At 42.6% G+C, this 14,207-nt stretch overlaps 1 protein-coding gene across 1 annotated transcript in view; it reads left to right on the top strand.

The window, feature by feature from the left end:
- Positions 1–11,321, top strand: part of LOC111967802 (protein transport protein Sec24C-like) — a 33,751-nt gene extending 22,430 nt beyond the window's left edge. Inside the window, 7 exon segments of the mRNA XM_070444898.1 lie at positions 217–313; positions 4,716–5,000; positions 5,226–5,344; positions 5,589–5,768; positions 5,947–6,132; positions 6,221–6,310; positions 9,700–11,321. Coding sequence (XP_070300999.1) covers positions 217–313; positions 4,716–5,000; positions 5,226–5,344; positions 5,589–5,768; positions 5,947–6,132; positions 6,221–6,310; positions 9,700–9,840 — 1,098 coding nt within the window. The 3' untranslated portion in view covers positions 9,841–11,321.
- The last annotated feature ends 2,886 nt before the right edge of the window (positions 11,322–14,207 follow it).

The following is a 14,207-nucleotide window of genomic DNA, read 5'->3' as shown; positions in this document are numbered from 1 at the left end:
TGATTAGATGGGAGAGGTGGGACTTGCAGTTCTATTTTACCACAAGGCTACGTTCTTGACGCGCACGAGCGGTGTGGATGAAATGATTGAATAACATTTGAATACATTTTATTTTACAACGCTCGTGCATGCAACGCGGCGGGGCTCGTTTGGGTGTAACCACGTCCACCCTTCACCTGTTACCTGCCTTCACTCACTGTCTGTGTGGTTTGTCAGGCCGAGACGGACCGTGAGCGGTTCCTGAATGATCTGCGGCGAGACGTTCAGAAGCCGATGGGCTTCGATGCTGTCATGAGGGTCCGAACCAGCACAGGTAAGTGTCTTGCTCTCTCTCACTTGCTCTCTCTCGCTCGCACAGTCTCACACACTCACAATTTTTTTGGGGGGGGGTGGGGGGACAGATCAGCTGTAACCTAACTTGTTTCACATTTATTATGGGGTCTGAATACTTTCGTGTGTACACACATACACCACCTCCCCCCCCCCCCCCCCCCCCCTCCTCCCCCCCCCCCCCCCTCTCCTTTTTTTTTTATGTTCTTTTTAACCTACAACTTCCTAATTTGAGTAAACTAATGGACAACACTTAGGCTTCAACTTCCAGGTTATCCATACTATATATGTTTTACGGACACAATGTAATAGTTCTTTTTTTATAATTTTTTATCCTTCAACTACCCTCAATCCCTCCCATCGCTGAAGAACATCTCGTTTTGAGTTATATTTGCAATATAATTTTTTACTGTGCTGTTTCATAAAGGTTCTGAACCTATATACATTTTACGGACCCAGTATATTTTACAATAGTTATCTTGTTTTTAGTCCCACCCTTCGGCTCCACTCAATCCCTCCCATATATTTCTGATCACCTTCCAGTTTCTATTTGCCAAATATTTTTCAGCTGTGCCGTGATGTTTCACAAAAGTACGTTTAAAGAAACATTTTTGCTAGAAGTATTATTGATCGATTGACTTTTCAAATCACCCAGCAGTGCTATTTACAGAGTTAGCTCCATATAAGTGTTGCAATTCTTCAGCCATTCCTGAACCCGCAACCACAAAGAAGCTACATATGGACAGTACCAAAACAAATGATCTAAGGATTCTTTTCGCAGCAAGATCTGCAGAGGTGGGAAGATTGTATTCCCCATATATATAACATTCTGTTGGTTGCAAGAATTTTGTATAATTTAATTTGACAAATTCTGTTTTTTGAATCTGGTGTTTTGTGTATCAGCTCATAAACCATGTTCCATGGAATTGGTACGTCAAATCTCTTCCCAACTATTTTGCGATCTATATGGCACAGCTGTCAATTTGTCAATTTTTTTGTATTTATAAAAAAAAAAACAAAAAAAAAATGTGGTCTTTAATGCAGGGCCGACAGACAAGTTCTTTGTGTTTTTCCCCGTTCCACTTTCCTCTTCCATTTTGCAGTAATGCTGCAATTAGTTGGTAGTAATTTTGGGTTGAGCAGACATTTCTATATATTTGTGTTAACTGCATGTGATAAATCCACCAGTCCCATTTATTATATAATTTACAAATATTATACCTTTATGTAAAAAAAAAAAATATTATCAATTAGTATGTTTGAGTTTAACCATAATATATTGTATTATTTGGTGGACTAAACTGAAAATAGCTATATTGGAGATGATTTCATTTTCAAATAACCAAATGTGAGAGGTTGTAATCTGAATAAAAAGGAAGAAGGCCATTCTTGAACAAGGGGTTAGACATTCTTACTAATCTGCTAGAGAACCAGTTGGGTTTAAGTATACCTTCTGTATGACTGACACCTTTAGTGAGAGATCTAATGCTTTAATATTAAATCATTTCTGCCCTCTGAATTCATATTCGTTATATTAATAGGCCAACTTCAATTTTATCTAGCTTGCCGTTCCATTTTTTTTTTTTTTTTTTTTTTTTTAAGAAATGTTTTTGTGATCCAATATATAATATCATAATTTGGTTGTAACCCAGAGGTTAGAAACAGTATCTAGATCCTCTATGATGCTGTGGAGGGATCCAAATTGTGGATTTAAAAGAGAACATGACTCATCAGCGTACGATGACACCTTTTTGTTTTTAATAGCTAACATTTCAATGGCCATAATAAATGGATATGCTGATTAGTGGAAAACCTTGCACTACTCTTCTTGACAGTTTAATACTTTCTGAGATGTAGCCATTATTTACTATTTTACACCTGGGGTAACTATACATAACTTTAACCCATTTTGTATGAGATTCTCCAAAACTTAAATATACCAGGCATTTTTATATATAAATTCCAGTCGTAGTTTATCAAAAGCCTTTTCAAAGTCCCCTATGAATACCAGGCCTGGTTTCCCAGATTTTTCATAATGTCCTATTGTTTCCAGTACTTGTCTTATATTATCTCCAATGTATCATCCGTGTAAAAAACCTGTCTGATTAGAATAGATATCTGACAATACCCTTTTTTAATTATATGCGTTTTGCCAGAATTTTTTGCATCACAACTAGGGGTGTGGCGGTTACAATTTCGTCAGCCGTGGATTGTCTAGCAAGTAACTGTTGGTCTCAAGGTAATTGACCGTTAATTAACACACACATTTATCATCTCCTGGCTTCCACGTACAGCCTACAAGCCACTCATGCAGACCTTTTGGAACATCTACATGTTAAAAAGTCTAATAAATCCATGTAATATAGCCTACACCATCACAATATATCCAGTATTTATTACAGACAGGTCTAAAGAAGCATGATATGAAGAAAATGTAGTCTATTTCAGAAGAACAGAATAGCATACTCTGAATTGTTAGGCACTGATCTGGCTATGTCATATGGCTGTGGGCTACACTAGTTCATTTAGCAGACAATATTTGGTTAGAATTCTGTGGATTTCTTTTATAGTAGGAAGAATACAATTGAACAAAGCTGAGTAACATAGAAAGGATATTTTCTCCAAACGATTTTGAGTGCGCACATGCGGCTATTCCGTGTTGAGCGTTAACAAATAAATAGTTATTCGTATATGCTTAATTTAGTTAATGTAACTTTAGTTGTTCTCCAAACAACTAAATGAGCTCTGCTTTTTATTTATTTTTTCGCCGGCTGTACACACATCAGTCACTCATTCACAATTTGACAAGCACTTGATAATACCTAGAATTTCACGGCGGCATCCCCATTGTGTGGCTGCAATGCACCCTAAAAAAATCCATACCTTTTGTGTTGTGCCCTTCTCAATGCGCACCGAATCACCTCTCACTCATATGGCTATCCTTCACGTGATCGGGTCTTTCTCACAGGCTACAAGTGAAGACCGACACATCGGGGACGCAACTGCACGCTTCCTTATCCAATTCCGAGGTGCATATTGAAGATATTGGAAGAACTGTCCACATTTTATTTTCGTTAGACAACTTGATGAGTAGGCCTAACGAACAGCATGTCAATCTTCTGTCCCCCATAGTACAAAAGTCGACATTCTATGCGAGAAATAAATATTCCAAACATAGTCTGGAACCGTTGTGGGTTGCAATAGAGCCCAAATTAATACAACCACTAGAATCAAAACTTTTTTTATGCAATGTGGCTGATGCAACAGATCAGAACGTTTAGCTTAAAATGTTGATAAACTATTAGGCTATTTCTTCACATTATAAGCGCAGCAATGCACACATGGTAGTAGGCTATAACCCATTATCTAAAGTGACCGCAAATGCAATTATCTATGTGATGCTTTTATTATAAAGGGGGGAAAATACATGTCATCTATGCACTTAAATAGCGAATGGAGGAAGCTTTTCCCATGGTTCATTTTCATGCCAGCCAGGTAGGCTAATACCCCTGTTGTAAAAGAAGCAATGTGCTTATTATTAGGAAAGTTGAGAAATAAATATAGTAGGCCAAGCCTATAGAAAACTGATGGGATCTTCTATTGAATAGAGACGGGATCTCAGTAAGTGTTTGATTAGATTTTGCATTGATGTCAGTGACTAGAGGGACAATGGAGCGCTAGCTTGTTTTGGTAGGCTACTAATGACCAGCAGCCAGCATCAGAGCTTGGAGAAGCCTAATTATCGTGACTAAACGGTCACGTGGAATTTGACTGCCTTCATGACTCGTGACCGCCGGTGTGGCGGTAGTACGGTCACCGCAACAGCCTTAGTCACAACACTGAAGTGTAAGGGGCCTCCAAGTCTTTATATTTACCACTTGGTTCTTGTTTCAGTAATAATGAAATCAGACCCTGTTGAATATCTGATAATCTACTCTTTTTATAGGAGTGGTTAAAACATGCTTACAACGGTCCTCTGAGTACATCAACAAAGGATTGGTATACCTCCACTGGAATGCCATCCAGCCCCAGACTTAAAGGCTTTAATTGCATCAAGAAGTTCCTCCTCTGTAATTTGGCCTTCACATGAGTCTTTCTGTACATTTGTACATTTTACATTGTTAATAGAAGAAACAAAATCGATACAGTTACCTTTGTTTAGTGGAGATGGAGGAGACTGAAAAGAGAACGTATGCTTAAAGTACTTTGCTTCCTCTTTCAAAATATTGTTTGGTGAATTTCATGAAATAGTTTTTGGTGGCATTTCTATGATGAAGATAACTTATTCTGTGTCTCTCTGGAACAATTTGTATTGCCGTCTGTCTGCACACTCACTCTTCACCTAGTGGTGTTATTCACTGCCGTCATAACATCCTCTCCTCCAGGTATCAGAGCGACAGATTTCTTCGGCTCGTTCTTTATGAGCAATACGACAGACGTGGAGCTGGCAGGGCTGGACTGTGACAAGACCGTGACCGTGGAATTCCGCCACGACGACAAGCTCAGCGAGGACACCGGGGCGCTCATGCAGTGCGCGGTGTTGTACACCAGCTGTAGTGGTCAGCGGCGTCTGCGGGTCCACAACATGGCGGTCAACTGCTGCTCCCAGCTCGCCGACCTCTACCGGAACTGCGAGACGGACACAATCATCAACTTCTTCTCCAAGTATGGTCAGTATCCCACGCTCACTATCCGTCTATCCCCCTATGCCTCCGTCTATATAGCCGTGAAATTGTGTAGTGTGTTTCGAGATCACGTTACTAAGAGAAAGAATGTATAAAGATCAGCAAGGGTCCAATCACCTACATCTACTTTAGATGTGAGATACTGTAGATGTGATTGATACCAGTAGGATTCAAACCAACTTAAGGGCTTTTCTCTGTGTCTGTGTGTAGCGTACCGCAGCATATTGAACACCCCCACCAAGACAGTGAGAGACACCATGGTGAACCAGTGTGCCCAGATTCTGGCCTGCTACCGCAAGAACTGTGCCAGCCCCTCGTCTGCCGGACAGGTCAGTCACTCACACATACACCCCCTATTGGACAAGTCAGTGACACACACCCCATACACACATTCCCCCCCGACACCATTCACAAACACTGTACACATACAAACACTATACATTCACCCCATTACCACCCACACACTGCACCTCCTATGCCAGTCAGATCGGTCAGTCTCTCACACACATCAACCCCCCCACACACACCCCAAAAACGTACACACTCAATCCCTTCCCCTCTCTCCTGTTGTAGCTGATCCTACCAGAGTGTATGAAGCTGCTGCCGGTCTATCTGAACTGTGTGTTGAAGAGCGACGTGCTGCAGCCGGGAGCTGACATCTCATTGGACGACAGAGCCTACCTGAGACAGCTGCTCAGCTGTATGGACGTATCAGAGAGCCACATCTTCTTCTATCCCCGCCTACTGCCCCTGGTGAGAGACCCTGCTCTCCAACTCGCTCTCTTTCTGTCTCTCGATTCACTTCAATCAGCCTCATTTGGCATGACAAGGCATCATCTTACTTTGCTGAAGCAAACATGTAAGAACATATTACATCAATGTGAAATCAGTTTGTTAAATCGTGTGTCAATCAAGTACCTTTCCATCTCAGGTGAAGTTGGATGGAGGGTCGTTGCCAATGGCCGTGCGTAACTCAGAGGAGCGCCTGTCGAAGGGCGGAGTCTACCTCCTGGAGACAGGGCTCCACCTCTTCCTGTGGGTGGGAGCCAATGCTCAGCAGGAGCTGCTTAGCAACATCTTTGGAACGCCCACCTTCAGCCAGATAGACCCCAACATGGTGAGACACACAGACTTCAACTTCTTACAAATCATTGTCTTGATTTTAAGTGTGTGGGTGTCTCCTAAATGTGTGTGTTGTGTTCCAGACGAGTCTGCCGGAGCTGGACAACCCGTTCTCCCAGAGACTCCGAGAGATCATCGACTCCTTCAGATCACAGCGGTCACGATACATGAAGGTCAGACTCCACTACCTCTCTTTGTCTCTCTCTTCTCCTTCTTCCCATCTCTATTTCTGTCTTGTCAGGGTTCAATACTGCGACCTAAACAGTCACGTTGCAACCGTTTGACTTGGCAGTGCAACACACACATTTTTAATTGGAACGCATTACACCTTTTGTGAGACTAACTACCACATGGACACACTTCATACGTGTGTTTGTTTGGATAAAGCTGTCTATTTAATGCATGACAACTGAAATCTCTTAACTAATTTCTACCATTATGTCATCTGTACAACTAGAGTTTTTTTGCCTCTATATCACCTTTACTCCACACACTGAGATGCGTACAAAGCTTTCCCTCCATTTGGCAAATCTGACCATAACTCTATCCTCCTGATTCCTGCTTACAAGCAAAAACTCAGAGGAAGTACCAGTGACGCTGAATCATCAAACAGGCAAAGTGTCAATACAGGGACTAAGTTCGAATCGTACTACACCGGCTCTGATGCTCGACGGAGGTGGCAGGGCTTGCAAACTATCACAGATTACAAAGGGAAAACCTTGTTGCGAGCTGCCCAGTGACGTGAGCCTAACAAACAAGCTAAATGCCTTTTTTATGCTCACTTCGAGGCAAACAACAACGACCCATGTATGAGAGCACCAGCTGTTCCGGGCGACTGTGTGATCACGCTCTCTGTAGCCTATGCAAGTAAAACTTTTAAACAGGTTAACAGACGGATTACCCTGATGCGTACTCAAAGCATGCGCTGACCAGCTGGCAAGTGTCTTGACTGACATTTTCAATTTCTCCCTGACCCAGTCTGTAATACCTACATGTTTCAAGCAGACCACCATAGTCCCTGTAACCAAGGTAACCTGTCGAGATGACTATTGCCCAGTTGCACTTGCATCTGTAGCCATGAAATGTTTTGAAAGGCTTGCCATCCCTTACATCAACACCATCATCCCAGACACCTGAGACCCAGTTCACGAACCACCGATGACGCAATGTCTATTACACTCCACACTGCCCTTTTTTTACCTGGACAAATGGAACACCTACGTGAGAATGCTGTTCATTGACTACTCAGCTTTCAACACTGTAGTGTCCTTCAAGCTCAGGGCCCTGGGACTGAACACCTCCCTCTGCAACTGGATCCTGGACTTCCTGACGGGTCGCCCCCAGGTGGTGAGGGTAGGCAACAACACATCTGCCACGCTGACCCTCAACACGGGGGCCCTTTAGGGTTGTGTGCTTAGTCTCCTCCTGTACTCCCTGTTCACCCATGACTGCGTGGCCGCGCACGACTCAAACACCATTACGTTTGCCAACATTCACGACGGTGGGAGGCCTGATTGACGATGATGAGAGCCTATAGGGAGGTAGTCAGAGATCTGGCAGTGTGGTGCCAGGACAACAACCTCTCCCTTAATGTCAGCCAGACAAAATAGATGATCGTGAACTATACGAAACGGCGGGCCGAGCACGACCCCATTCACATCGACACGGCTGTGGTGGAGCTGGTCGAGAGCTTCAAGTTCCTGTGTCCACATCACTAAGGACCTTTCATGGTCCAAACACACCAACACCGTCGCGAAGAGGACACGACAATGCCGCTTCCCCCCTCAGGAGGCTGAAAAGATTTGGCATGGGCCTTCAGATCCTCAAAGGTCTACAGCTGCACCATTGTAAGCTTCTTGACTGGCTGCGTCACTGCGTGGTATGGCAGCTGCTTGGCATCCGATCTCAAGGTACTGCAGAGGATAGTGTGTACGGTCCTGTACATCACTCGGGCCAAGTCTGGGACCAAAATGCTCCTGAACAGCTTCTACCCCCAAAACCATAAGCCTGTTGAACAGTTAATCAAATAGCTACCTGGACTATTGGCATTGACTTTATTATTTTTGCACTGAGTCTATACACACTCACTGGACTTGACCCACACACATACTACGCTGACACTCCATCTCACACACACACACCACATACGCTCACACACACATGCACATTTTTCTTACTTTTTAACTCTGCATTGTTGGGAAAGGGATCATAAGTAAGCATTTCACTGTAAAGTCTACACCTGTTATGTCCGGTGCAGGTGACAAATGAATTAGATTTAGATTTTGAGTCAGGCAATGCTCGCATTATTCTAACAGATTAAAATAATGTGAGTGTCAATGCATAATGCTGTTAACTCCTATTGAAACAAGCATTATTCTTAGTGGGAATGCATACAATTTGAGTTTATTTAAAAATATATATATATAAAAAAATCTGTAGGCTATTACAACATTTAAATATAAAATGTAGGACCTTAAATTACAAATCAATGAATGAAATGTATTTATAAAGCCCTTTTCTACATCAGCAGCTGTCACAATTAAGTGCTTGAAAAAGTCCTTGACTTTGACTTGCCAATGTCTGTATGAACCCACTTGCCCAGCCGGCAAATGAAAAATAAAATCACAGGCTATTGAAAGGATGCACGCATCATTCGCTTTCCGGTAAGATTTATTCGATTTATTCTGGCCAGTAGCTTTGTTGGCACTGGCCCGGGTGTGTCGCTAGTAAATTGTAATGAATGTTGAGCCCTGCGGGTGCGAGGTAGGGGCTATGTCTACTACGTTGTGAAGCCGTTAGCGATGCTAATGATAGCCTGACCGTTTTCTGGTCGGAGGAAAAGCAATTCAAAGGTAACTACAAAGTAGCCTATGTATTCCTGGCAGATTCCTGATTATTCGCATCATCCAGTCACCGTTTGTTTTGAGAACGCCACAAGGGCCCTACAGAAACATCACTTCACTGAATTAAAGGGTGACTACACTGAAATGGCTACATTTCTCAGCTTTTTCCCCCAGACCTAAAAAATGGTCCCCTGATGTGGTTTAAGCATTGTTGTGGACTTGGAACATCCAATTTTGTTGTTTTTCTATTAAAGTGAGATTTGAAAGTGAAAACCATTAAGAAGAAAAAAGAGGACAATCAGTCCTCCTCCCTAGTTTACATTTTTTTCGAAGTATCGTTTTTTTTTTTTTTTTTTTGTCTTCTTTGCTGTTCCAGTAAATCTATCCAAATCAATGTAAGAACACAAGTTAAAAGATGGCTATTCATTGATGGCCAGGTTCTAGAAGGAATGCAGGCACATTATGGGCGACAGGCTCGTTGTTATCAATCATCATTATCGACTAAATCATGTGCTTCTGCATTGCTTGCTCTTTGAGGTTTTAGGCTGGGTTTCTGTATAAGCACTTTGTGACATCTGCTGCTGTAAAAAGGGCTTTATAAATGTATTTGATGTGCGTGTGCCACCAACTAGAAAAAGTAAGTGGAGATCCCTGGTTGTAGTACAGAAGCATAAGGTGTGTGTGTTAACATCTCTTTCTCTCTCCACACGTGTCTGTAGTTGATGGTGGTGAAGCAGGAGGACAAGGCGGAGCTAATCTTTAAACACTTCCTGTGTGAGGACAAAAGCGCCAGCGGAGGAGCTTCCTACGTCGACTTCCTGTGTCACATGCACAAGGAGATCCGCCAGCTACTCAGCTAGGACCCTGATTTCTGACCCTTCAAACCTGACCCCGGGCACTTCTCAACCCCCCCCCCCTCCCCCTTGATGCGCTTTATCTTTTATTTACCTAATAAACTTAACCCCTCCCCCTCTGTCAGTGAGAGGCCAGAGACATATACAAAGCCTCGTGGCAGATTCCGTGTGTGTGTCCTCATACGACTACTATTCCAAACGTCAAGCTCTAAAACAGCTGGAGCTGATCCACTGGCCAATGGAGGTGTGTGTGTGCGTGTGTGTGTGTGAGGGAGAGAGAGAGAGAGTTGCTGTTGATTGTAGTAGGTGTTCTGTCTAACACTAGCACTGAAAGGCTGTTGTGGGTGTACCGGCCGCTGGTAGAAACTCTTTTTGTATGATTCAGACCCAGTAGAGCTGAAGATGACAAACTATACATGACATGAAATAAATGTTGTTTTTTTCCATCTCTAGAATTATTTTTCTATTTGTCTTATTCGCTCTCCCTCAGACATGGCCTCGTGTGTGTGTGTGTGTGTGTGTGTGCGCGCGCGCTCTCTGTGACTTACAAACACTACTGAGGCAATAGGAGAGAGGGAGGAGTATATAGAGATAATCTGTGATTGAGGTTAAACTCCCAATAAAAGTCTATGCATCTAATCATCCAGAGGCGAGGGGTTTGAACGTTCAACCAGCGTGGGGGTCCCACTATGACTCACACAGTATAGACTGTTTGGTTGAGGTGTGTGTGTGTGTGTGTGTCATGTTGTTTATTAACGTGTGTATCAGCTCGACATGATGCCTGTTTGTCTTCCTGTCTGTGAAGGGAAGGAGTGACTGGCTGTGCTTCTCAAAACTGAGGTCAGTCAGAGAAAGAGTGATGAGAATAATGGTGGGTCGCATGGTCATGTTCAGTAGGCACGAAACAGGAGAAAACTATTTGAAACAGGGAAGTACTTTTGTTTTGGTTTCCGTAGCAGAATGTTTTTGCTACGTTGTACCTTGCTGAACACGACCCTGTGCTCTACATACAGCTGTGTCTGAGTTGTCCCACACTGCGGACTGTCTGCTATAGAACCTCAGTTCATATTTACACATATAACCTACGTCTATAACCTGTACAGAATTAAATCCTCCGTTTTAAACACTTGTGTCAAATGCTGTGGTTTGTCAGTCCTACCCGTCGCTGCCGCTCACACAAAAGCAGTCCTGCTTTTTGTTCCGTCTAGGTGTGCAGCTTAGTCTGTGTGTGTGTGAGAGGGGTTCTGGAGGCAGATCCTGGTGAATTTCTCTAAACTAAAGGAAAAGAGGGATCTGTCGCTACATAGTGACTTTTGCATTTATTTTCGCTCTCATGTCTTAACACAGTGTTGGTGTGCTGCCACTTTCTCTGACCCATCTCTCTGTTGAATGGACCTTCTTTCTGACTGACCGTGATCTTAAGTTTTCCTTCTCTGTGTTTTTGTCGTTGCCTCCTGGACTGTTAATAAAGTTATTGAATCACCATGCCATGCTTCTCCCATCCCTGCTCTCATTGGCACTATGGTTACAGTAAGGGAATTTTTCCTAGCCAAACTGTCACTCATAAATTGCTCCTGATGAGACTGACCAAAATTAGTGCCCTATATACAGTTGCAGCCAAAAAGATTGACACCCTTGAACTTTTCTTAAATAATTCCCTATTCTAAAATGTTGGTTTCCAACATTGCAGAACCAATTTTATTTTTGTCTACTTAAGTTATTGCCAACCCGGAGCTAGTATTTGGTTGCACAGCCTTTGGCCAAGAACTGCAGACTAACGTTTCTTGTAACATCAATGAGCTTGATGTGCCTTACTACTGGCAATTTGTCCCACTCTTCAGCAGCAAACTGTTATAATTTTTCAATGTTTGAGGGATGCCCTCCACCAACTGCTGTTTTCAGCTCTCTCCATAGATTTTGAATGTGATTTACATCTGGACTCTTGGCTGGCCACTCTAGAGAAGTCCAGCTTTTCTTCTTGAACCATTCCTGGGTACTTTTTGATGTGTGTTTGGGGTTGTCCTGCTGGAAGACCCACGTTTTTGGAAACAGGGTTGAACATTGGACTCAACACCAGATATTCTGCTGATTTCAAGATGCCTTGCACACGTTTAAGGCCCACAGTACCAGAGGCAGCAAATCATGTTTGATTGTGGGAAGGGTATTAATTTTCATTGAATGCATCATTTGGTCATTGTAAACACTGCTCTGATCTGTATTGTCTAAGAGCTCTAATTTTGTTTAATTGGTACAGATAACATTTCCCACAGACTTTAGACTTGTTTTGGTAGGTTTTTGAGAAGTTCAGCAGGGGGAGGGGCTTCCTATGTCTACCAACGACCAAATGAAACATTCAAGAAAATAACACCCTCCCTACCATCAAACATAGGGGAGGTTTGATAATGTTGAGTTTCTTTGCGGTCTCTGGTACTGGGGGGCCTTGAACATGTGCAAGACATCATGAAAACAACAGATTACCAAGGTGTTTGAGTAAAATGTTCAACCCAGTGTCCAAAAACGGGGTCTCTGTTGAAGGATGGCGTGGCCAGCGAAGAGTCCAGATCACATCTATGGCGAGAGCTGAAAAAAGCAGTTGGTGTTGGACACCCCGCGAACGTTCAAGAATTAGAACAGTTTGCTGCTGAAGACTGGGACAAATTGCTAGTAAAAAGGTGCTGCAAGCTCTTTGACGGCTACAAGAAGCATTTGTCTGCAGTTATTTTTGCCAAAAGCTGTGCAACCAAGTACTAGCTACAGTGGAGCCAATGATTTTGTCCATGCCAATTGTCTTAAGTTTACTAAATAAAATGGTTCTGTGAAGTTATTTGAAAAGAAATAGGGAATTATTTTAGAAAAGTGTCAATCAGTGAACTCCAAAAGTATTGAGACAGTGACCATTTTTGTTGTTTTGGCGTACTCCAGCACTTGGGATTTGAAATGATACAATGACTGAGATTAAAGTGCAGACTGACAGCTTTCATTTTCATCCATATCTGGTGAACATTTTAGAAATTACAACATTTTTGTACGTAGTCCCCCCTATTTTAGGGGATCAATTTTTTTTTACAAATTCACTTGTGTGTTAGAGTAGTCAAAAGTTTAGTATTTGGTCCCATATTCCAAGCTTGTGACTACACATTTCTGGGATGCATTTGCTGTTTGTTTTGGTTGTGTTTCAGATACTTTTTGTATCCAATAGAAATGAATGGGAAATAATATATTGTCATTTTGGATTCTATATGTGTTATGTCATAGTTTTGATGTCTTCACTATTATTCTGCAATGTAGAAAATAGTAAAAGTAAAAAAAAACTTGGAAAAGAACAAAAGGGGGATACCTAGTCAGTTGTCCAACTGAAATGTGTCTTCCGCATTTAAACCAACCCCTCTGAATGAGTAGGTGAGTCTGAACTTTTGAATGGTACTCTACATATAAGTGAATTTGTCCCAAAACCTTTGCTCCCCTAAAATGGGGGGGACTATGTACAAAAAGTGCCGTCATTTCAAAACGGTTCACCCGATATGGATGAAAATACCCTCAAATGAAAGCTGACAGTCTGAGCTTTAGCCTTGTATTCATTGTATCATATCCAAAGTGCTGGAGTACAGAGCCAAAACAACCTAAAATGTGTCACTGTCCCAGTACCTTTTGGAGCTCACTGTATAGGGATCCTAGTAGGTAACAGCTGGGTGAAAGGTCAGGCAGAGCACTCCTTAAAAGTACATACTTTTAAACAAGCAAGAGTTTTTACTATTCTTCTGTAACATTGTTTATTAGGTCCACCTAGTCCAGGACCAGGTGGACCTAATAAACAATGTTACAGAAGAATAGTAAAAACTCTTGCTTGTTTAAAAGTATGTACTTTAATCCGATTATCATTCATTTATCATCACATTATCAGTGAGGTCTAGTGTGGTTCAAAGCACATATGTGAATATAGGTTTAGGGGTTGCGTTGTCATCTACTGCATGTTACACACACAAAAACGTGTGTGATCGCCCTGAAGTCTCAGGTGTTCCTCCAGGGAGGCTATTCTACCTGACACAGGGACACTGACGAGTCTACCCAGCCTAAACCCTGGATAGAAGGGCTCAGTGAATGTGGAGTGGAACGTGTGCAGGTGGGTCAGTGTGTTAGAGGAGACACTGTAGCCAGCCAGTCTAGATACACTCCAACTATTTTTAAGATAGAGAAGATGGTTATGGCAGTGCTCTTGTCATTGTGCCATGTAGTGTAACTGTCATTAGAGCAGTTCAGACTCCAGGACACAGGGCTTCATCCAAAACCAGCAGTCATGTCCCTCTCCTCTCCTGCTGATCCCTCTGATCCCACTCCACTCTGTCTCCCAATAGCAGCGCCCAGTCAGACGCTCT

This window comes from Salvelinus sp. IW2-2015, linkage group LG8 (assembly GCF_002910315.2).
Source record: "Salvelinus sp. IW2-2015 linkage group LG8, ASM291031v2, whole genome shotgun sequence".
Taxonomy (NCBI): domain Eukaryota; kingdom Metazoa; phylum Chordata; class Actinopteri; order Salmoniformes; family Salmonidae; genus Salvelinus; species Salvelinus sp. IW2-2015.
The sequence above is the reverse complement of the archived record's forward strand: the minus strand, read 5'-3'. Positions and strand labels throughout refer to the sequence as shown.